The sequence below is a fragment of the Chelonia mydas genome, chromosome 27 (assembly GCF_015237465.2).
Source record: "Chelonia mydas isolate rCheMyd1 chromosome 27, rCheMyd1.pri.v2, whole genome shotgun sequence".
Lineage (NCBI taxonomy): Eukaryota > Metazoa > Chordata > Testudines > Cheloniidae > Chelonia > Chelonia mydas.
In genome coordinates, this window is record NC_057860.1 from 661,629 (window position 1) to 685,042 (window position 23,414).

At 67.3% G+C, this 23,414-nt stretch overlaps 1 protein-coding gene across 23 annotated transcripts; it reads left to right on the forward strand.

Annotated features, from left to right (window-relative positions):
• Positions 1-798: 798 nt before the first annotated feature.
• Positions 799-22,234, forward strand: GRN (granulin precursor). 23 transcript variants are annotated; one of them, XM_037886795.2, is made up of 18 exons: positions 1,926-2,019; positions 4,095-4,124; positions 7,930-8,088; positions 8,901-9,047; positions 10,072-10,156; positions 10,694-10,806; positions 11,562-11,709; positions 12,361-12,467; positions 13,815-14,051; positions 14,727-14,963; positions 15,572-15,808; positions 16,435-16,671; positions 17,161-17,397; positions 17,897-18,133; positions 18,691-18,927; positions 19,347-19,583; positions 20,569-20,817; positions 21,165-22,234. In XM_037886795.2, exons 3-18 carry the CDS (start codon positions 7,945-7,947, stop codon positions 21,285-21,287), a joined length of 3,012 nt encoding a protein of 1,003 aa, XP_037742723.1. In that variant the 5' UTR covers positions 1,926-2,019; positions 4,095-4,124; positions 7,930-7,944; the 3' UTR covers positions 21,288-22,234. The 23 variants fall into 23 exon arrangements, with proteins under 23 accessions (XP_043392640.1, XP_037742722.1, XP_043392645.1 ...); XM_037886794.2 differs by lacking the exon at positions 4,095-4,124 and having other exon boundaries at positions 1,869-2,019; XM_043536711.1 differs by lacking the exon at positions 15,572-15,808 and having other exon boundaries at positions 1,925-2,019.
• Positions 22,235-23,414: the final 1,180 nt, after the last annotated feature.

Here is a 23,414-nt window from a genome sequence, read left to right on the forward strand (position 1 = left end):
CTCTAGTACAGATATAGCCAGAGCTTATCACAGGATTGGCTGCAGGCGTAAGATCTAGGGTACCAATGGATCTGGGGCAAGTGACTGGGCTCCCGGGACTGGAAGCAACCTGAACGTGCTGTGATTTTTGGTATGACCTTTTCTCCCAAAGTCCCGTTTGTCGGGGGGCAAGACAGACTGGAGAGTCCAAGGGGACTGTCTGTGACTCCATGGTCAGACTGGGATAGTGATCCAGGAGTTCACATTTGTTACTGGCTTGGTGAAATCTAATGGTAGACCACCCCACCAGCTGTGGGCGTCTGCTCTGTTTTCTGACAGTTTGCCCTGAGGCAGGCACTCATGGTCGCAGGCCACTCCGGACAGCAGGACAAGTCACCCCACGCTCCCATATCATGCTGGTTACATGTGATCCCTGTCCCATATCATGCTAGTTACACAAAGAACCCTCACTGGAAAATCAGGACATGGAACAAAAGATTCCGCCCTTTGAACTCCCTCTAGGTGGGCGGTGCCCTCTTCCATACCCTGCCCCAGAGGGGAGCTGCCCCTCTCCCGCTTCACACCAGCCCCAGCCAGGACCACGCTGCGGGAAGGTTTGTCTGAGGCTGCAGAGCAGGGCTCTGGGGAGCTCTGTTTCTCCCTGGCCTCTCAGTTTGTCCCCCCAGCAGCAAGGAGGCCGTGAGAGCCCCAGCCCAGCCACTCCTGCGGCCTCCCGCACTTCTGCTTTCTCAGAGATTGCCAGCGCCCACAGGTTTCTGGGGCGGGTGGGGCGGGGGGTTGGAAGCGGAACAGTCTTTCAGTTCAAGTGCATGCAGAAGAAAGCTGAGCAGGCGAAGACCATGGGGCGGGAGGGGGCCAGTCCCCAGGCCCGATCTCTAAAGGTTCAGCACCCACCACGATCAGCTCTTTGGAAAAAAGCCCATTAAAATCAGTCAGCTGGCAGGGTGGGGAGCACCGGCGGGTTACGGGGAGCGGGGCGCCGGCGGGTTACGGGGAGCGGGGCGCCGGCGGGTTACGGGGCGCCGGCGCCGGCGGGTTACGGGGCGCCGGCGCCGGCGGGTTACGGGGAGCGGGGCGCCGGCGGGTTACGGGGAGCGGGGCGCCGGCGGGTTACGGGGAGCCGGCGGGTTACGGGGAGCCGGCGGGTTACGGGGAGCGGGGCGCCGGCGGGTTACGGGGAGCCGGCGGGTTACGGGGAGCGGGGCGCCGGCGGGTTACGGGGCGCCGGCGCCGGCGGGTTACGGGGAGCGGGGCGCCGGCTCGGTTTGGCTCGGCTGCGTTCGGGGAGCACCCTGGGCTCTCTTCCCAGCTCTGCCGGCAGTCGCCCTCGGCCGGATCTTAAGCTGTTTGCAAAATCGGCAGCTGATCGTCAGCCCCCGCCCGAGGGAGCCGGACGCTGCAGCAGGGACCCGGCCTCCAGGTCCGGCCCCGAGAGCGGCGACCCTCGTGAGAAGCCGCCAAGAGCCGGCAGCCCCAGGAGCCGGCCCCCGCCCGGCTCCGCCGAGCCTCCGCCCAGCCGCTCCCCTCGGGAAACGCTCGTGGCCCCGCGCCGAGCCGCTCTCGGTCCGTCCCCGGGGCGCGCCGGGGCTCGTGTCTGCGGCACCGGGCTCGGGCCTGGCGGGGAGGGGAGGGGAGGGGAGGGGAGGGTCACCTTGGGGGGGCGACCTCGGGCCTGGCGGGGGGGCTCCTGGGGCGGGGGGGCTCGCGGGGGCGGCCTCGGGCCTGGCGGGGGGTGGGGGGGCGCGGACCAGGCCGCAGGGGCAACCACGTGCGCGGACCTGCTGTGTCACGTGACCGGCTCGTCACATGACCTCCCGGGGATTCCCGCGGGGTGCGGGGCGCTTTCCTCCGCGCGCTCCACTGCCTTTGAGGGCAGCGACCAATAGGAGCGAGGCAGGCCGCGCCCCGTGACCAATCCGGAGGAGTGGGCGGGGCCGGCGGCTGGAGCGGGGATCGCGGGGCCCGTGAGCTGCAGCCGGTCCGGAGCCGTCGGGGTCGGTGCGCGCGGTGCAGCCTCAGGTGCGGGGCCGGGGGGCGCTGCGGGGGGGGGTCCCCTCGTGGCCCCCCTTCGGCCTGGCTTTTCTGGGGGGGCTGGCGCGTGGGGCCCCCGGGGGGGAGCCCGGGCGTCCGGCTGGCAGCTGCCGCGGCGGGTGTCGGCCCCGGCCCCTTATTGTCCCGGCAGGGAGCCCCCTTCCCGCCCCATCTGCAGCCCCCCGGGGCTCCCCGCTGCGGGTAGGGGCTGCCGTCGTGTCTCGGGTCGGGTCCCCGGTGCAATGGGTGGTCGGCCCGTGGGCCCCTGCGCTGAGCGGGCCCCGGGGCTGGAGGTGTGGCGGGCGGTGCCGCTTGCACCAGCGCCCAGCGGGACCGGCTGCGCTGGCCTGGCTGTAAGGGCTCCTGGGTGGCGTCGCCCCGCTGCCCACAGCTGGGCCAGCACTTGGCAGCGCTTCCCCTGTGGCTAGCGTGGGAGGGGAAGGGCTCGGAGCCAGGGGCCCTGAGTTCTGTTCCTGGCTCTGGACCTGAGCTGCCCTGTCACCTTGGCAGGCCAGGCTAGCTCTGTGTCTCAGTTTCCCCTTCTGGAGTGGTGGGTGCTGCTCTTCCCAAGGTTGTGTGGCTTACTGGGTAGTGCTGCCCAGGCACGACTCCTGCTGGCGGCCTGTCGTCTCCTGGCTACCCAGGGCATGATTCATATCCCCGTGTGATGGGCGAGCGAGTGAGCAAAGAGACAGACTCATGTGACTAGCCCAGCCATGTTGCCTGGATCCTCGTGCACCTGCCTGGCATCTCGTCTCCTAGGCAGGTGCTGGCTGCTGGAGATGACATAAGACCGGTGCTCCCCTAGCGGGCACGCTCTGCCAAAACTGGCCTCTCCCCGGCACCCTCCGCCTCGCTTATCTTGGGGCGGGTTTGATCATGGTGTTAGTATGTGGGATGGTGTTGGGCTGGCCTCTTCCATGAGGGCCCATGGCCCAGCTGGGTCTCCATGGCCAAAGGGCGTTGGGTGTACAGCAGGCAAATGAGCGCATTAGCCATTGCACTTGGAATCTAGGGCTTTCTACCCTGCCATGGCTCGGGGAGGGTGGTGCTGTCTCCTCCCACACCCAGGCTTCCCCTCGCTGGGTCCCAGTAAAATCCAGAGCCATGTCTCCATCAGGAGTTTAGGCTAGTGCAGGCAGCTCTCTCCGGGTATTGCCACACCCACTGGGCAGTGAAGACTCCCCAAGTCCCTTCCCAGCTTGGTGGCTGTGCCCCGGCTCATTGGGCCTGTCATGCCCCTGGCGTGTGGATGAGCTGCCTTGGACTGGACCTGGAATGGCCCAGGCAGGTTGCTGCGAGGCCGAGCTGTGTGACCAGCAGTTTCTGGACCGAGTGCCTGTGGGCTGGCGCTGCTGTTCCGTTTTCTTGTCCCTGACGTGGGGACACTTCTGCTTTGGCATTGCCCTTCTGGGAAACAGCCCTGCATGCATCTCAAGCCTTCTGTGAGCAAAGCCCAGCCAGCTAGTGTCTGTCTGGTGCCCAGTCGTCTGGTCCAGGTGACTCTACGGATATGTCAAATTCTTTGCCTGGAGCGGGTTTCCCAGGACTGCTGTGGTTTAGATGCTGTGCCTTGGTCCTGCTGCGTGGGGGTGGGGCCCTCGCCCTCCCCCTCCCCTCTCCCTCTGCCCTAGTGCAATAGCTGTTTGCATCCCTGCCTTGGCTCCCATCTACACTACAGGAAGAGCAGTGTTGAGGAGACTCTGCTACAATATGGTCATCTTCCCCAGCCCCTGACCCAGCTAAAATGCATCCCCGTGTTCGTGAGGTGGATGGGAGCGGATCATGTGTCTAACCATCTCCCCAAACCGGGCTGCAGCCTGGGGTTCAGTGGGACAGATAGGTCCTGTCTACAGTACCCGGTAAAATAGTGTTAATCATATCAGGGTGTGGTTGTACCCTCAGTCAGCTCCCCTACATGGTAGCTTTTCCAGTGGGCCCTGAAAGGGTGGGGTATGTTGAGGGACCCAGCTGTTTGCACCGCACTCTGCCATCCGTCTTTCTAGTTTTGCTTCCCCATCTGGCTTGCCCTCCTCTGTCATGGGGTTTTGTTTCCTTCACAGCTGGTAGAAACCGGGTGCAAACTCAGCAATGTGAGTGAAGTAAGAGGAACTGGTGGAGGCAACCCCCAGCTCCAGTGCGCTCGCTTGGATCTTTATTGCACGCTCGCCTGGCGCTCTACATGAGCTGTAAACACCACGTGCTGCTTTCGCTGCAAATGCTGTTACAGGTCTCTCCGAGGGCAAGGGGCAGCTGGGGTGAGGGAGCGCTATGGGACACGCCTGAGGCTCCTTTGCACAATCTAAGAGGGCACATGGTGGTGGGCCCAGAATGCACGTGAATCTAGGGGTGGGAAGCAGCAGCGGGGGAGGCAGGAAGGTCCTTTGCTTGTGTCTCTGCGTGATGTGCCCCCGGGAAGGCACTTCTGGACATGGTTGTGCTGAGAGGCGCGTAGCCCACCACAGGTGGGGATTGAGCCCTACCCTGGGGAAGCATTATCCCCTGGCAGATGGGGAAATTGAGACCTGGGGAGGGAACTTGTCCCCGGTCACCCAGCAGGTCAGTGGTGCGCTGGCAATGGGAGACAGGTCCTGACCCCCAACTCGGTGCAGGGATGGCTTCTTTCCAGGTAGAGCCATGGAAGCTGTGCTCCAGGGAGAGTCCCAAGGATTGCAAGGAGCTGAGATTCAGCGCGCGCCCTGTTCCCACTGTGGGGTTATGAACTCTGCCCAGAGCCAGACCCGCTTTGCTGCCCCTTACCAAGCCCTCGGGGGCTCAGAAGTGACTGGGAGCTAGTTTGGTCCCCAGCTCTGCCGCTGACTGGCTGCCTGGACTTAGTGCAATCGCAGCCCCTTTCAGTGCTTCAGTTTCTCCACGTGTACAATGGGGCTCCCCTCCTACGGCTGGGCGCTGCAGTGTCTCAGCGCAGCCTGTCTCGGGCGCGGGGGGTGAGAACTGCCGTGAAAGGCTGCTGAGCCGACAGGACTCGCGCTCTCAGGCTCGACGATAACATCGGTGATGAGCTGGGGGGAGTTGGTTAACCACACCGTCACCCAGAGGCTTGCACCCGGGCCGGGAGGCTGTCCCCGTGGTGGCTGCTCTCCCACAAGTGCTTATCACCCCTGTCTGGCTGTGACCTGCCTCTCCAATCTGCTGACAAGAGCGCTGGGCCAAAGGCGGGGGGAGCCAGAACCAGACTCCCAGGGCTGGCTGGCAGGCAGGAGAAAGCGTGTGGGCAGGGGGGAAGCGAGAGCACGTGGGGGCCTGCTCTCGCCAGCAGGCGTCTGACTCCCTGCCGCTCTGGTACCTGGCGCAGAGCCCTCCCTGCCTGTGCGGGTTTGCCCCCCGGTTGTTGGCATGAAGCAGCCCTGGTGCTGGGCACAGGCTCTCCAGGCTGAGTTGGGTGCTGGGGGCTGAGGGTGCAGCGTTCCAGGGGCAGCTGGTGGGAGCAGAGTGGGACTTGTGTGGTGAGAGGCCCAGTGCCAGGGGTTGCTCTCCTGGTGGGAGGAGGGGATCTGGCCCTGATTTGCCCCATGAGCAAACACTGAGCTGTCGACATGGCGGCACTGCGGGGGGTGACAGGACAGAACTGCCTCTGCCCAGGAACGACCCTCTGCCTAGCTGCTGGGGGGCTGTAGCGCCCCCAGCAGGCTGAGCCATGCCCCTTGGGCTGCAGCGTGAGGTGAGGGCCGCGTGCTATCGGGGAGCCGCGGCTGAGGGTTGCGTCTCGTGGTTACAGTGCATGAGGCGAACGCGGCTAGAGGCGCATGCAGCTGCCGGGGCCTGGAGCCAGGTGGAGGGCGGGCACACGTCTCCATGCCCACGGGCAGGGGCTGGGTGAGACGCCTCCTCCTGCCCCCGATGGAGGCAAGCAAACCCTTATCCCACCGGCCCAGTGCCAGGGGTTGCTCTGCGGGGGCAGAGGAGAGCCTGTAGGGCCCTGTGCTTTGCTGGTGGGGCGGCTGGGAGCAGGATGGGACAAGGATTCCCTGGCTGCATGGAGTGAAACTCCCTGGGCTCTGGTGGGCTGGCGGGGGGCGGGGGGGTGGCGTGCTCTGGGCAGCGCAGGAGCTGTGGGACCATTATCAGGCCAGGTCCAGCCAATGCTGGGGCTCTGGTTCCAGGATCAAGAGCACCGGGGAGCAGGGGGAGATCGGGGAGATGAGTTGTGGCTCCGGCCCAGGCCTGCTCCCCACTATCCCGCCCCCCCTGTCTCTGAGGGGCTTTCCGGGGCGGGTGAGATCTTCCCAAGGGGCTGAGCGACGCCTGCCCCACTGTTCAGGGCTTGTCTCTTGAATTTAGGCAGGTGGAGTTGTTCCTCGCCTGACCCAGTGGGCACTTGGCGCTGCCTGTCATTGGGGGGCACCATGAACACAGGGCAGGGGGAGGCTGTGATCCCCCCCCCCCCCCCCGCCAAAGTTCTGTCCGGGAGACACCTGCACCGAGCAAATTGCAGCTGTCCCTCCCTGCCTGCAGGCATGCGGGTGTGAGCGCTTCCCCGGGCTGCCGTGGTGCTACAGGAACTCCCCCGGCACGCTGCCCGCCCACAGCCCCTCTCAGCACCGCCCTGGCCTCAATACAAACCCTGCCTGCCTGGCCGGCCTGCAGGTCCCTGCCGTGGTTACACGTGGGACCCATGGCTGAGTGGCAGTGGGCCCGGTTCACCCAGGTCGACGCCAGAGTCCCCTGCAGCAGGCAGGGAGCGTGAGTAGCCCCTTCCAGCCCGAACGTCCCAGAGCAGAAGGAATGAGCTGCCCGGCCTCTCCCTGGCCGAGGTCATGGGCCTCGCCAGCTCACAGCAGGGCAGGAGAGGGCTGCCGGGCCAGAATAGGACTCCAGAGTCCTGGCTCTGTGTTCTAACCACTGGCCAACGCTGCTGTAGCTCAAAGGGGCTGTGAAGCTGGGGCGGCCGGAGTGGGGGAGGGCGGGCCAGACATGTCTCCGACAGGCCCAGCTGCTTCCCAAGCTGCTGTGCCCTGATACACTGCTTGCATTTCCGCTTCTCTGCTGCATTCGTGTTTCTGCTGGCCTGTGGCCAGATCCCCACTGGAGCCACAGCGCTGGGGGAGGGGGTCAGGCTGGAGATCTGGGTGGAAGCTCTTATCAGCCTGGACTTTGTGCCGTGGGGCTGGTTTGGTCACAGATCCCCTCCCAGAGCTGGTTCCCAACAGCGAGGGGGCGGAGGCTGCATGCCAGGGCCTAGGCCTCCAGCTGAACCCTGCATCGCGCCAGCGGCTCTGAGCAGCGTAAGGCGCCCGTGCAGCCTGCGGGGGCTTTCCCTGGGCGCGGTTGAGCACTGTGGGATGGGCACGAGGCAGTGTCACAAGAGGGGCAGCTGCAGTGCTGGTGGGTCCCAGCCGGAGGGGGGTGGGAGGGACAGCTGGTGTGACACCACACCTGAACCACAGCCCCCACCCCAGCACTGGGATCCGCTGGTCCAGCCAGGCGCAGCTGTGGGGTCACCGCCGCGGCCAGGGCCCTCACCTAGAAGCAGGCTGGTGCCAGAGAACAGCTCTCAGAGGGGGCGGGGGGCCCTGGCTGGGGAAGTGGCCTGCTGCGTTAGCCGGAGGGGTGGGGCTGGGGCTGGTGGTGTGGCTGTGTTTGTGCAGTGGGGTCTCCTGGTTCAGGGGTAGGGGAAAAGATAAGTACTTACCCCCATTTTACAGATGGGGAAACGGAGGCACAGAGGCAGGTGAATGACTCTGCTTGTCCCCGGCTGCACAGCACGTCGGGAGCAGAGCCAGGGACAGAACCTAGGAGTCCTGCTTCCCTACCCCCGGCTGCGTCTGGGGTCCTGCCTAGCCCCACAGCCAGCTGGTGGCTCAGGGTTAAAGCCAGGTGCCCCAGGAAACGTGGTGGAGTGAGGCGTCTGAGCAGCTGTTGGCTGGTCCCTCGCAGGGTCTCTCCCCAAGGATGTGGTCGCTCGTGCCATTGTGGCTGGCGCTGTCTGGAGCAGTGACCTCCCTGCGGTGCCCCGATGGGCGGCTGTGCCAGGGGCTTGACGTCTGCTGCCAGGATCCCGGAGGGGATGACTATGCCTGCTGCCCACCGTCTCTGGTGAGTGTCTATGTCACATCGAGGGGTCGCTATGGGTGGTGAAGGTCTCTCAGAGCCAGCCGCTCTGGCCTGCGTGGAGTGAGCTCGCTGGGTCTCTGGCCAGTGCCCCAGCTGGCACGACGCTGCAGGGCCTGAGCTGCTCTCGTGGCTGGGGGTATGGAGGGAGTCGCTCCTGGGGATGGGAGGAAGAGCCGGGGGTGGGGCGGGCGGGAGCATTGTCGTAACCCAGATGCCTAGCGGAAGCCTTGCAGAACCTGGCTGTGATTTACTGCCCTGCTTGCCTCATCTGCTGTCCCACCCCACGCTGCCAGGAGTCTGTGGTTAACCCTCCTCCACCGGGTGCTGAGGCCCTTCCCTCATGGGGGGGAGGGGGGGATCCAGTCCCTTTCTGCCCCCTGGAGCAGCCTGGGCCCACTGTCTGGGAGTGAACAGGACCCCCTGCCCTGAGCTCTGCGTGCTGGGGGGCAGACCCTGGTCTAAACCCCCCAGCCAAAAATGGGTAGAAACTGCCGAAGCTCAGGGGTCTCCTGCCCTGTCGCAGGTGCCCTGGGCAGAGCTGGGCCCCCAACTGGGCCAGCCAAGGGGAAGGGACCTGCCCGCCAGCACCTTCCTGGTGGCGCTGGTGCCCGACGTGGAAAGCAGGTGGGATCTGGGGGTGTTTGAGGGTCTGCCCAAGGCAGTTTAGTCTGGCTGCTCCCAAGCCATGACTGAGCCCCCCTGCTCTGACCAGGAGCCAGCGGGTGGTTTTGGGGGGCCATTGTGCTCCGGGCTCCCGGCACTGCATCCCCCTCACCCTCTGCCTCCTCCACCAGGGCTCCTCGCACTCCGTGCCTATGACCCAGGCCAGCAGCGTGGCCAAGCCTGCCGGGACCGTGTGCCCCGATGGTACCCGGTGCCCCGTGGAACACAGCTGCCTGCGCACGTTGGCCGGCTCCTTCAGCTGCTGCCCATTGTCGGAGGTAAGCGCCTTGCCCAGGGGGTGGGGGCCTCCGTGGGTTTGCTGTCCAGCTTGTTCTTGGGACATGAGCGGCCGTACCCACAGTCCCAGGGTGAGCTGCCGGGCTGGCCCATACTCCCCAGAGAGCTTCCTGGCCAGCTGCCAGGCTGGTTCAGACCCTGCCTGTAGGCAGGGTGTGGGGAGAGGGGTCTCCCCTGGGGGTCAGTGGAAATACCTTCCACGCAGGGCATAGTCACACTGTGGAACTCCCTGCTGCAGGGAGGCCAAGAAGAGATTGGCTGTTCCTGTGGGTCCATGGGACACTCCGAGTTGTCACCGTTGCCACTAGCATGGACGGGAGCTCAGACCTCCTCCTTCGGGGCTTCAACCTGACTCAGATTAGGATGAGGCCTTCCGGGCTGGCTGGGGAGGGGGAGCAGATTATACTACATCTGCTACTGTGGGGCTTCTCGGTTCTCCTGGGGCTGGCCCCTGAGGAAGACAGGACATGGGGCTGGCTGGCCCGTGGTGCCTATGTGGGAATAGAGGGCATGGGGGCGGTACAGTGCCGGGAGTTACCGGCTGCAGAGTGGATTGCAGGGCACGGCTCTGGCTCTCCCCTGGTCCTGAAAACTCCTGCTTGGCCACGGGCTGGGTGTTTTCCTTTGCCTCCCCCCGTCCGTAGCCCAGGGGGGCAGTGTTTGTTCTGGCCTGGGGGAAGCAGCATTCTCCAGTGCTTAGAACTGGGGGTCTCAGGATTCCTGGGTTCTGGTCCCCATCCTCTTCCACTGAGTCCTGTCCCCTCACTGTGCCTCAGTTTCCCCATCTGTGTGTGTGTGGGGGGGGGAATGTTGGGGTCAAGGGGTCGGAGCTGCTTGGTGCTGGTGTCCATCTGCCTCGGGTGCATTCCCGCGGCCCATGTGGCTGCTCCCAGCCCCTGTCGCCTGTCCCAGGGTTCAGGGTGCTGGGATATGCTGCAGCAGCCCCTCCCCTCTGCCCCGTGGCTGTCTGTGCTGCCCAGAGCCATCTCCTCTGTCTCTCCTCAGGCCGTCGCCTGCGCCGACAGGCATCACTGCTGCCCCCGGGGGTCCCACTGCAGTGCCGACGGCAAATCCTGCTTTGTTTTCCGAGGTATGGGGTCGGGGGGGACCGGCGTGACCTCCGGGTGTCCGGGGCCCCAGCGTCCGAGTGTGGCTGCTGCATGACACAAGGGGACCCTGTTGGCACTTCCAGCTTCTGCCTCTGGCCCCGGGTCTGGTGCCGACTGGGCTCTGCCCGATGTCAGGGGCTCTGCCCAATGCCAGGAGCTTTGCCCAGTGCCCAGCGGCTCATGGTGGCCACGCCACATGCTTGGCTGCACGGGTGCGGGAGGGTTTGGCTTCTAGTCCTCCAGCTGTTGGATTGTGGGGGGCAGGGTCTGTAGCAGGGGCGTTCCCATCGCACTGGGGGCAGGGGCTGGTGGATACCCCTCCCTGGGCCCCAGTGGGTCTTGGACTCCCCTGGGGAGGGCCCTGGAGCAAGAGACTCCAGCTGGCACCTGCTGGTGGAGCTGCTTGCTTGCCCAGCTGGTGCCTGCCGAGTGGCCTCTGCCTGCGGGCGAGGGGCTGAGGGCAGGGCTGCCCTGGCTTCTCCCTGCTGAGTGCCAGGCACTGGTCACGCTCTTGGCAGGTCTCCCGGCCGCTGATGCTGTCCAGTGCCCTGACGGCGAATCAGAGTGTCCCAATGAGTCCACCTGCTGCATGATGCCCACTGGCTCCTGGGGGTGCTGCCCCATGCCACAGGTACGGGTGGCAGGAAGAGGGCTCTGGGGGTGTGTGCAGGGAGCTCACGGCTGGGATATAGGGAACGTTGAGGAGATGGGCTGGGATGCAGGGGGCTGTGGGTCGGCTTGGGGGCAAAGCTGGGGTACAGGGGGCCGTGGGTGGGTGGGTGTCAGGGCAGGGATATGAGGGTCCGTGGGTTGACTGGGGGGACAGGGGTCAGGCCAGGATACACAGGGCTCAGGGGCACGTGGGGCGGCAGGGGTGGGATACAGGGGGCTGTGGGTCAGCTGGGGGAGCAGGGTGGGTCTGGGACACCAGGGGGGCAGGGGTGGGGCTGGGATACAGGGGGCTCTGGGTTGGCAGGGGGCGGGACTGGGATAGAGGGGTCTGTGGGTCAGCTGTGGAGGCAGGGGTGGGGCTGGGATACAGGGGGCCTGGGCTGACAGGGGGGTAGGGCTGGGATGCAGGGGGCTGTGGGTTGGCAGGTGGCAGGGCTGGGATACAGGGGGCTATGGGCTGGTATGGGGGGCAGGCTGGTATACGGGGGGGCTGTGGGTCGGCAGGGGGGCAGGGTTGGTATACAGGGGGCAGTGGGTCAGGGTTGGTTCTGGGGCAGCTGTGCCAAGCCAGGGCGAGGCGCTGGTGTGAGGTGCTGGGGGTCGACCTGGGTGCCGTGTGGTCGAGGTGGGGGGCCAGGCGGGGGCGGGAGAGGGAGGGAGCTGGCGGGGTTGCTGGCTCCCTCTCTGCTCTGCCACGTCCCGTGTCTCTGGCAGGCCGCGTGCTGCGTGGACAAGGTGCACTGCTGCCCCCATGCCACCACCTGCGACCTGGAACATGCCCGCTGCCTCTCAGCCGCCGGGGAGCAGCCCCTGGGCAGCAAGGTGCCGGCCCGTAAGCGAGCGCCGTGGCAGGGAGTGCCAGGTACGGCACGGCCAGGGGGTGGGGAGCGGTCCCATGGGCTGCTCGGCCCCATGTGTGGGGGTCCTGGGGCGCAGGCTGGAGGGGCGGGGCTCCCGTGCCATGTGGTGCCCTCTGTGTTGGGCCCACACCCTGGCTGGAGGAGTGAGCTAGCCCCTTGTCTAGGGGGCGCTGTGCTACAGGGGCTTCCCCCTGCCCCGCATCGTCATGGAAGACACTCATTACAGGGCTGCTCAGGCAGCAGAGACGGCCCTGGGATCCTGGGGGGGAGGTGGGGATGTGTCGTACACCCAGGGTCTGCTTCCCATCCTGTGCGCTGTTAAACAGAAAGCAGGCTGCCCCCAGAGGTGGCTGCATTGCAGTGGTGGGTGTGTACATTCAGTAGCACACCCCCTCAGCTCCTCTGTGAAGAGGAGTTGGCTACAGGGGTCACCGGCTATCCCCAGAGCTGGGTTGAGAGCTCACCTCATGGGGAGGCACAGCCCCCATGGTAGGAAGTGCCCCCAAGCCTGCTCCTGGGGCCCTGCCTGCAGCCGGGGCAGAGGCCTGTGGGGTGGCAGGTGCTGTCAGGGCCCTGGGGGGGCAGCTGGGGGGGTGGGGGAGGGCTTGGTTGGTCTGTGCCCCCCCTGACCTTGCTTCCCCTGCCCTCCCCAGCCTCATTTATCATGATCACCTGCCCCGACCACCAGTCAGTGTGTCCGGATGGCACCACCTGCTGCCAGCTGCCCACCAGCCAGTACGGCTGCTGTCCACTGCAGAATGTGAGTGAGGATGGGGCGGGCAGGGCAGGACGTGGGTTACGAGTTACCCCTCCCAGGGTATTCTGTGAGCTGCCTGTTCCCTCTGCCCCTCCTGGTGTCCTAGGGCAACCAGGAGCCTCCCATGACTTGGGATGTCTGTGCCACACTGCGCCAGCCCCTTTCGGATGGACGCCTGCCCCATGGCACAGAAGTGCTGCAGAGCCCGGTCTGGCATCCTGCCCCCCTGGGCAGGTGAAGCCTGGCCCCTGTTACAACGCGGCCCAGGGGATGGTGATGCGCCAGGCCTGTGGAGAGGAGAGAGCCAGGCCTGGGGGAGGGGAGTGGGCTGGGGGGCACCCCTGGGTGGGCATCACACTGCACAGAACAAGGCGTCTGGCAGTCTGCGTCATGTCTTAGCGTGCGGCCGGCCAGGCTCTGCTCCTGCTGGTCTCCTGCCTCGGACTGGCACCAGCGATCTGCCCACACAGCCGCCGCCTCTGGTATCTGCCCCAGACTGATGCCCAGTGTTGAGCCTCGGGGGCCAGGTTCACACCGTGCTAGGCAGGCAGGTTCCCTCAGGCCTGCTCTGGGCATGTCACGGCTCCTAAGGGCCCCTCTCAGAAGTTTGTTGTTGGGCTACGTCCCCTAGCTGGTCCCCCCAGCAGTGGCTGCATTGCAGCACTTCTGGGGGCTGGGTGTGCCCAGGGAACACGCTGTAGAAATGGCTGGGGCCTAGGGGGCCCTGCCAGCCAAGTTCCCGCCTGAGGGAGGGGCTGGCGGCTACCTTGGTGCTGAGCCCCTGGGGGACATCCCCCACCGCACCAGTGGTTGGCTGCCCCGAAGCTGGATTTGCCTGCCCCGGGGCCCTGGCCATACAGTGGGTCTAACCGGGCATGGGTTCTTCTCCGGCACTCCAGGCCGTCTGCTGCAGCGATTGCCTGCACTGCTGCCCCCCGGGGGGTCTCCAGCGGTGGATGGGGGTGGTGGGGCTGGGGGCCAGCAGTGGATGGCAGTGGTGGGGCTGTGGGTCGGGTTTTGGGGGGCGGCCCCCCAGCGGAGGATGGCAGTGGTGGGGCTGTGGGTCGGGTTTTGGGGGGGGGGCCCCAGCTGAGGATGGGGGTGGTGAGGCTGTGGGTCAGGTTTGGGGAGGGCCCCAAGCTGTGGATAGCGGTGGTGGGGCTGGGGGTCGGGTTTGGGGGGGGGGCCCAGCGGCGGATGGCGGTGGTGGGGCTGTGGGTTGGGTTTGGGGAGGGCCCCCAGCCGTGGATAGCGGTGGTGGGGCTGCGGGTCGGGGCTGGGGGTGTCCAGCAGAGTAAGTGGCGGGTGCATGTTGTCGTCACACATGCTGAGTCTCCTCCCCCGGCCCAGGCCGTGTGTTGCCAGGACCACGTCCATTGCTGTCCCAAGGGACACACCTGCGACCCGGCGGGGGGCAGCTGCCACCCGCCCGCCGCCCCCGTCCCCTGGCTGGAGAAAACCCCGGCACGGGTGCGAGCGCCCTCTGCTGGCCGAGACGTGCAGTGCGACGAGCAGACCAGCTGTCCTGAGGGCAACACCTGCTGCAGGCTGGCCTCCGGGAGCTGGGGCTGCTGCCCCCTGGAGGAGGTGAGTGGGAGCGCAGGCTACAGGACACGGTTGGCGCTGAGGGGTGCCCAGCAGAGGAGGGGAATGGTGGGGCTGTGGTTCGGGGTTGGGGGGGGTCCCCAGTGGTGGATGCGGGTGGTGGGGCTGCGGGTCGGGTTGGGAGGGGTCCCCAGTGGTGGATGGGGGTGGTGGGGCTGCGGGTCGGGTTGGGGGGGGGGCCCCAGGGGTAGATGGCGGTGGTGGGGCTGAGGGTCGGGGCTGGGGGGGGGCGGGGGCCACCAGTGGATGGCAGTGGTGGGGTTGTGGGTCGGGCTGGGGGGGGGGCCCCAGCGGTAGATGGCGGTGGTGGGGCTGAGGGTCAGGGCTGGGGGGGGCGGGGGCCAGCAGTGGATGGCAGTGGTGGGGTTGTGCGTCAGGTTTGGGGGGGGGGGCCAGTGGTGGATGGCGGTGGTGGGGCTGTGGGTCGGGTTTGGGGGGGCCCCCCCAGCGGAGGATGGGGGTGGTGAGGCTGTGGGTCAGGTTGGGGGGGGCCCCCAGCGGCGGATGGCGGTGGTGGGCCTGTGGGTCGGGTTGGGGGGGGGGCCCCAGCGGTGGATGGCGGTGGTGGGGCTGCGGGTCGGGGCTGGGGGTGTCCAGCTGAGTAAGTGGGGGGTGCATGTTGTCATCACACATGCTAAGTCTCCTCCCCCTGCCCAGGCCGTGTGCTGCCCGGACCACGTCCATTGCTGCCCCAAGGGACACACCTGCGACCCGGTGGGGGGCAGCTGCCACCCGCCCGCCACCCCCATCCCCTGGCTGGAGAAAACCCCGGCGCGGATGCGAGCGCCCTCTGCTGGCCGAGACGTGCAGTGCGACGAGCAGACCAGCTGTCCTGAGGGCAACACCTGCTGCAGGCTGGCCACCGGGAGCTGGGGCTGCTGCCCCTTGCCGGAGGTGGGTCGGAGTGCAGGCTACAGGACACGGTTGGCGCTGAGGGGTGCCCAGCAGAGGAGGGGAATGGTGGGGCTGTGGTTCGGGGTTGGGGGGGGTCCCCAGTGGTGGATGCGGGTGGTGGGGCTGCGGGTCAGGTTGGGAGGGGTCCCCAGTGGTGGATGGGGGTGGTGGGGCTGCGGGTCGGGTTGGGGGGGGGCCCCCAGCGGTAGATGGCGGTGGTGGGGCTGAGGGTCGGGGCTGGGGGGGGCGGGGGCCACCAGTGGATGGCAGTGGTGGGGTTGTGGGTCGGGCTGGGGGGGGGGGCCCCAGCGGGGGATGGCGGTGGTGGGGCTGTGGGTCGGGGTTGGGGGGGCACCCAGCGGCGGATGGGGGTGGTGGGGCTGGGGCGGGCGGGGGCCAGCAGTGGATGGCGGTGGTGGGGCTGTGGGTCGGGTTGGGGGGGGTCCCAGCGGAGGATGGGGGTGGTGGGGCTGTGGGTTGGGTTTGGGGAGGGCCCCCAGCCGTGGATAGCGGTGGTGGGGCTGCGGGTCGGGGCTGGGGGTGTCCAGCAGAGTAAGTGGCGGGTGCATGTTGTCGTCACACATGCTGAGTCTCCTCCCCCGGCCCAGGCCGTGTGTTGCCAGGACCACGTCCATTGCTGCCCCAAGGGACACACCTGCGACCCGGCGGGGGGCAGCTGCCACCCGCCCGCCGCCCCCATCCCCTGGCTGGAGAAAACCCCGGCACGGGTGCGAGCGCCCTCTGCTGGCCGAGACGTGCAGTGCGACGAGCAGACCAGCTGTCCTGAGGGCAACACCTGCTGCAGGCTGGCCACCGGGAGCTGGGGCTGCTGCCCCCTGGAGGAGGTGAGTGGGAGTGCAGGCTACAGGACACGGTTGGCGCTGAGGGGTGCCCAGCAGAGGAGGGGAATGGTGGGGCTGTGGTTCGGGGTTGGGGGGGGTCCCCAGTGGTGGATGCGGGTGGTGGGGCTGCGGGTCAGGTTGGGAGGGGTCCCCAGTGGTGGATGGGGGTGGTGGGGCTGCGGGTCGGGTTGGGGGGGGGCCCCCAGCGGTAGATGGCGGTGGTGGGGCTGAGGGTCAGGGCTGGGGGGGGCGGGGGCCAGCAGTGGATGGCAGTGGTGGGGTTGTGCGTCAGGTTTGGGGGGGGGGGGGGCCCAGTGGTGGATGGCGGTGGTGGGGCTGTGGGTCGGGTTTGGGGGGGGGCCCCCAGCGGAGGATGGGTGTGGTGGGGCTGTGGGTCGGGTTTGGGGGGGCCCCCCCAGCGGAGGATGGGGGTGGTGAGGCTGTGGGTCAGGTTGGGGGGGGCCCCCAGCGGCGGATGGCGGTGGTGGGGCTGTGGGTCGGGTTGGGGGGGGGGGCCCCAGCGGTGGATGGCGGTGGTGGGGCTGCGGGTCGGGGCTGGGGGTGTCCAGCTGAGTAAGTGGGGGGTGCATGTTGTCGTCACACATGCTAAGTCTCCTCCCCCTGCCCAGGCCGTGTGCTGCCAGGACCACGTCCATTGCTGCCCCAAGGGACACACCTGCGACCCGGTGGGGGGCAGCTGCCACCCGCCCGCCACCCCCATCCCCTGGCTGGAGAAAACCCCGGCGCGGGTGCGAGCGCCCTCTGCTGGCCGAGACGTGCAGTGCGACGAGCAGACCAGCTGTCCTGAGGGCAACACCTGCTGCAGGCTGGCCACCGGGAGCTGGGGCTGCTGCCCCCTGGAGGAGGTGAGTGGGAGCGCAGGTACAGGACACGGTCGGCGCTGAGGGGTGCCCAGCAGAGGAGGGGAATGGTGGGGCTGTGGATCGGGTTTGGGGGGGGTCCCCAGCGGTGGATGGCGGTGGTGGGGCTCCGGGTCGGGTTGGGAGGGGTCCCCAGTGGTGGATGGGGGCTGCGGGTCGGGGCTGGGGGGCCCCCAGTGGAGATGGCGAGTGGTGGGGCTAGGAGTTGGGGGGGCCCCCAGCGGTGGATGGGGGTGGTGTGGCTGCAGGTCGGGTTTGGGGGGGCCCCCAGCGGTCATGGCGAGTGGTGGGGCTGGGGGTTGGGGGGGCCCGCAGCGGTGGATGGGGGTGGTGGGGCTGTGGGTCGGGTTTGGGGAGGGCCCCCAGCCGTGGATAGCGGTGGTGGGGCTGGGGGTCGGAGCTGGGGGTGTCCAGCAGAGTAAGTGGGGGGTGGATGTTGTCGTCACACATGCTGAGTCTCCTCCCCCGGCCCAGGCCGTGTGCTGCCAGGACCATGTCCATTGCTGCCCCAAGGGACACACCTGCGACCCGGCGGGGGGCAGCTGCCACCCGCCCGCCACCCCCATTCCCTGGCTGGAGAAAACCCCGGCGCGGGTGCGAGCGCCCTCTGCTGGCCGAGACGTGCAGTGCGACGAGCAGACCAGCTGTCCTGAGGGCAACACCTGCTGCAGGCTGGCCACCGGGAGCTGGGGCTGCTGCCCCCTGGAGGAGGTGAGTGGGAGCGCAGGCTACAGGACACGGTTGGCGCTGAGGGGTGCCCAGCAGAGGAGGGGAATGGTGGGGCTGTGGTTCGGGGTTGGGGGGGGTCCCCAGTGGTGGATGGTGGTGGTGGGGCTGTGGGTTGGGGTTGGAGGAGGGGCCCCCAGTGGGGGATGGCGGTGGTTGGGTTGGGGTTGGAGGAGGGCCCCCAGCGGGGGATGGCGGTGGTGGGGCTGTGGGTCGGGGTTGGGGGGGCACCCAGCGGCGGATGGGGGTGGTGGGGCTGGGGCGGGCGGGGGCCAGCAGTGGATGGCGGTGGTGGGGCTGTGGGTCGGGTTGGGGGGGGTCCCAGCGGAGGATGGGGGTGGTGGGGCTGTGGGTCGGGTTTGGGGAGGGCCCCCAGCCGTGGATAGCGGTGGTGGGGCTGCGGGTCGGGGCTGGGGGTGTCCAGCTGAGTAAGTGGGGGGTGCATGTTGTCGTCACACATGCTGAGTCTCCTCCCCCGGCCCAGGCCGTGTGTTGCCAGGACCACGTCCATTGCTGCCCCAAGGGACACATCTGCGACCCGGCGGGGGGCAGCTGCCACCCGCCCGCCGCCCCCGTCCCCTGGCTGGAGAAAACCCCGGCGCGGGTGCGAGCGCCCTCTGCTGGCCGAGACGTGCAGTGCGACGAGCAGACCAGCTGTCCTGAGGGCAACACCTGCTGCAGGCTGGCGACCGGGAGCTGGGGCTGCTGCCCCCTGGAGGAGGTGGGTCGGAGTGCAGGCTACAGGACATGGTCCGTGCTGAGGGGTGACTAGCAGAGGCGGGGAATGGTGGGGCTGTGCGTCGGGGTTGGGGGGGGCACCTAGCAGAGGAGGGGAATGGTGGGGCTGTGGGTCGGGGTTGGGGGGGGGGCACCCAGCAGAGGATGGCGGTGGTGGGGCTGTGGGTCGTGTTGGGGGGGGAGCCCCAGCAGCGGATGGCGGTGGTGGGGCTGTGGGTCGGCGTTGGGGGGGGCACCCAACGGCGGATGGTGGGGCTGTGTGTCAGGTTTGGGGGGGGTACAAGCGGAGGATGGGGGTGGTGGGGCTGTGGGTTGGGTTTGGGGAGGGCCCCCAGCCGTGGATAGCGGTGGTGGGGCTGTGGGTCGAGTTTCGGGGGGGGGGGGGGGGTCCCAGCGGAGGATGGCGGTGGTAGGGCTGTGGGTCGGGTTTGGGGAGGGCCCCCAGCTGTGGATAGCGGTGGTGGGGCTGCGGGTGTCCAGCGGAGTAAGTGGCGGGTGCATGTTGTCGTCACACATGCTGAGTCTCCTCCCCCCGCCCAGGCCGTGTGTTGCCAGGACCACATCCATTGCTGCCCCAAGGGACACACCTGCGACCCGGCGGGGGGCAGCTGCCACCCGCCCGCCGCCCCCGTCCCCTGGCTGGAGAAAACCCCGGCACGGGTGCGAGCGCCCTCTGCTGGCCGAGATGTGCAGTGCGACGAGCAGACCAGCTGTCCTGAGGGCAACACCTGCTGCAGGCTGGCCACCGGGAGCTGGGGCTGCTGCCCCTTGCCGGAGGTGCGGAGTGGAGGGAGGTTGTCCCTGGCAGCGCTGCCCTTAGCTTAGGTCTTGGAATAGTGGTTCTCAAACTGTGGGTCGGGAACCAGTTTCAGTGGGGTTGCCAGGGCTGGCTTCGATTTTCTGGGGCCATGGGCCTGAGCTAAAGCCTGAGGGTGGTAGGGCTCAGGTTACAGGCCCCCTTCCTGGGGCTGCAACCCTTGAGCTTCCACCCCCTGTCCCGCCCAGCGGAGGAGGGGATTGGTGGGGCTGTGGGTTGGTGTTGTGGGGGGTGCGCAGCGGAGGAGGGGAGTGGTGGGCCTGTGGGTCTGGGTTGGGGGGGCAGGCACGCAGCGGAGGGGATGGCGGGCGCCCTATGGAGGAGTTGGAAGGGGGGATTCGTGTTGTGGTCACGCGCCCTGTCTTTTTCCCACGCCCAGGCCGTGTGCTGCCAGGACCACATCCATTGCTGCCCCAAGGGACACACGTGCGACCCGGCGGGGGGCAGCTGCCAGCAGGCCCTGCTGTCTGTGCCCTGGGCACCCAAGGCTCCAGCACACGTTCCTGGCGCCACCCAGAGCCGAGGTGTGAAGTGCAACCAGACGGTCAGCTGCGAGGACGGGCAGACCTGTTGCAAGAGCGAGACGGGCACCTGGGCATGCTGCCATCTGCCGAATGTGAGGGCAGGGCAGGGGGCTGTGCCCATCTCCTGGGTGTGCAGACGCACGGCCCACCCCTGCCACTAGGTGTCCCTGCCAGGCTTCTTCAGTGCCAAGGGGTGCCAGGGGCAAGGTGAGGCCCCAGCTCCTCACAGCCATGTTTGTGCTGTGTGGCTGCGCTGTGCCCCGCCTCGCCCCTTGGCCTGAAGAAGGATGTCTTTAGGGCTTAGAGAAGGTGTGAGCCAGGACTCCTGGGTTCTCTTCCTGGCTCTGGGAAGGGAGTGGGGTCCGGTGGGTTAGAGCAATGGTTTTCAAACTGTAGGTCATGACCCAGAAGTGGGTCACGGAATGTCGGGCACTGGGTCGCGGCGGCTCTGGTCAGCACCGCTGGCCGGGCCATTAACAGTCCCATTGGTGATGCTGCCCAGCTAAGGCAGGCTAGTGCCTACCTGTTCTGACACCGCGCTGCACCCCCAAGTGGCCAGCAGCAGGTCCGGCTCCTAGGCGGGGGGGGCCACGGGGCTCCACCTGCTGCCCCTCCGCCAAGCACCGGCTGCGCACGGCCAATGGGAGCTGGAGGAGGGCAGTGCCTGTGGGCGAGAGCTGCATGGAGCTGCTTGCGCGCCTCCACCTAGGAGCCGGACCGGCTGCTGGCCGCTTCCGGGGCGCAGCGTGGTGCCAGGAGAGGCAGGAAGCCTCTGAGCCCCCCCAAAGCCCTCACCCCTGCACCCCAACCCTCGATGAGTCCCTCCCAAACCCCTCATCCCTAGTTCTGGTGCGTCATGGGCATCAACAATTTTCTTCAACTGGGTCACCAGAAACAAAGTTGGAAAACCTCTGGGTTAGTCTGTGTGTGGGGAGGGCAGTGGGGTCTGGTGGGTTAGAGTGGCGGTGGGAGGGGTCAGGAGCCAGGACGCCTGGGTTCTGCCCCTGGGTGACGCCCTGTAAGCCCTGCCAGGCTGCTCTGTCTCTGCTCGGTGCTGGCTGACCGCTCTCTCCCCAGGCTGTGTGCTGTGAGGATCACCAGCACTGCTGCCCAGGGGGCTACACCTGCAACCTGGCCACGCAGAGCTGTGAGAAGCAGCAGGCTGGGCGGGTGCTGCCCGGGGACCTGAGCCTCGTCGCCCCCCTGCTGCCCGCCAGCCCGGAGCCCAGCAACCAGGTGACCTGCGACGCCCAGCACTACTGCCGCACCCGCCAGACCTGCTGCAAGGCTGCCTCGGGCACCTGGGCTTGCTGCCCCTACTTCATGGTGAGCGACGGGCGGGGGGCTGGTTGCCCGCCCCAGGGCAGCACAGAGCCCTGCCTCTCACGCCTCCAACATCTGCCCAGCCCCTCCCGCCGGCTGCCTGCTCAGACCCTGGGCCTCAGCCCCTCCCAGCTGCTGGCCCCCACCTGTCTGCGTGCTGTGGCCTTGGCCCCCCAGCGACCAGGGCTGGAGGTCGTTCTATGGGCCAGGCCCCTGCAGGGGAACCGGGGGAGGTTGGGGACTCTGTGACCTGCCCCATCTGCACGGCAGCTGCTCCCTCTCCGGGGGACCCCTCTGTGCTCCAGCCCGGCTGCCCCCGGCAGATAGTAACACGCCTCATCTCTCCACAGGGCTCCTGCTGCCCCGACCAACGCCACTGCTGTCCCTGGGGCTACCGATGCTCCAGGTCGAGCCTCGACTGCAAGCGGCGCTGGCTCCCGCGCTGGGACGCCGGTGCCCCCCGGCTGCTGTGAAGTGCCTGTGGGGCACCCCCGGTCCCCCAGGCTGACGTAGCGCTGAGGGGTGGCTGTGCCCACACTGAGGGGGGAGTGGGGATTGCTCTGGCCCCTCAGTCTGTCTGACTTCCAGCCTCAGGGGCCTTTTCTCTGGCTGCCCCAGGACACACAGGCCCCATGCTCTGCAGGACCTGTGCTTAGCCCCAGGGGGCTGGGTGGGACATGGGAGAGCGCCCCCACCAGCTCCCCCCGCCATGGGAGTTTAACCCTGGACACAGCGGTCTGGGCACATGCAGCTTCGTCCTCTGCTCCCATTGCTGCTTTCCTGCTGGGAGCTTGGAAGGTTAAGACTCCCACCCCACTCCAGGCTCTTCTCCTTCTGTGGGGGCCTTGAGGCTGGGCCGGGCCAGGCCAGGCCCTCCTCCCCCACTGCTGGGAGCTAGGGGCTGCAGTAGGGCCTGGGAAGCTGGGTTGAAGAGCAAGGCGGCTGGGCTGCTTTGCTTTCTACACCCCTCTTGGCATCTGTCTCCCCCCATTTTTCCCTGGCACTCGGGCCCCTCCCTGGGTCCTGTTGTGCTGGCTGTGAAAGCCGGGGCTGGGAAGGCTGGAAGGTGGGCACTGCAGTCTGGCTCCTGGCACTCTCCTACCCCAGTCCCTGAATGTGCGTTGCCCTGAGCTCGTGCCTGCACTGTGTCTGCTGGGCACCAGGGATGGGTACACCCTTTTTCTAGCCCCCCTGTTCCAGGAGTCTCTGCTGCCTGCCCAGCCCCTGCCCCCCTCACAGCTGCCCTGAGAGCCCAGGGCCAGACTGGCACCATGCCCTCTGGTCACCAGCTCCCTTGCCTCTAAGAGTGCCCCACCTGTGGCTGGGGCCTGTGCCAGGAACAGGGGCCCAGTGCCTGGTGCCATTAGGGTTGAAGTGGCTGGTAGAGAGTGAGAACCAATAAAGGGTGTGGAGGACGGTGCTGGCGTCAATCCTGTCTCCTTCCCGCTGCAAAACTTCCCCCAGCCAAGGGGACTGTGCCACCAGCGTGCGCATCTCCCCGCTCACCCCAGCCTGGACTCCAGGGCCCAGCCTTGTCCTCTCTTCTCTTCCCTGTAACACAGCTGGCCTCCAGGGCTGTCCCTCCTGGCATGCAGCTGTGGCCCATCCAGCCCAGGGGGGAGTGCCAGTCCCCACTGCTGCAGTGTGGCAGGATGGGGGCCTTGGCCCAGCAGGGGTGCTGTAATGGCCCAGCTGGGCCCGAGGCTTGGGCCCACTGCCTGCCCTGGGCACTGATCGGGTGCGAAGCGGCTGCTCCATAGTTCTGCTTTGCAAGAGAATGGCACAAAACCGCCTGCCCCCCTCCCCATGGCAGCTGCCAGGTGTTACTCTGAGCCTAGATTTGCTTTAATGTAAATGGGCTGGCTGCTGGGCTCCAGAGCAGCATTGCACCGCCACCCCCTGGCTGCCTGCCTCCCCTCCCAGCTGTACCAAGCTGCTGGGGGGGCCCAGCTCCAGGCTCTTGCATTCCAGCAGGCCTTGCACCCTGACGCTCTTGCTCGCACTGAGCGAGTTCCAGGCTACTCTGTAGTGACCGCCACTGAGCCGTGTGGGCCCAGCCTGGGGCTAGTTCAACAGCTGGGCCCTGGAGGGGAAACAGGCCGGGGCTAGCCTTGCGCAGCTGCTCAACAGCAGCTGGGAGCTGGCAGGCAGCAGGCTCGCGGCACCGCACGCATGGAGGAACCAGCCGGACACGGGCAGCAGTTGAAGGGTTTTATATATTAATGCCATTCTAGAGAACACACAGGGGGAGGGGGGGCCCCACAGGCCAAGCTGGCCCCAGCCTCACTCCCTGGATAAAACTCAGGGGGTTTCGTGTGCAACCTGTAGGCTGAAGGGTAGGTGCCAGGGCACAGGTCTGTGCCAGGCTACCCATGGACCTCTTTCCGTGGGAGAGTTGACAGGGTCCGGGTACAGCCACAGCTCTCCTCTCGCCCCAGAAAGAATTTCAGAAATACCAGCATTAAAATCCAAGCAAACCACAGGGGCCTGAGCCCAGGTGCCACTGCTGCCCACCCCTGGGGGTCAGAGGCTGATGCTCTAGGAACAAGGAGCGTGGGGGCCTGCACGGCCCCAGCCTAGCCAGCCTGGAGCTGTTCTTG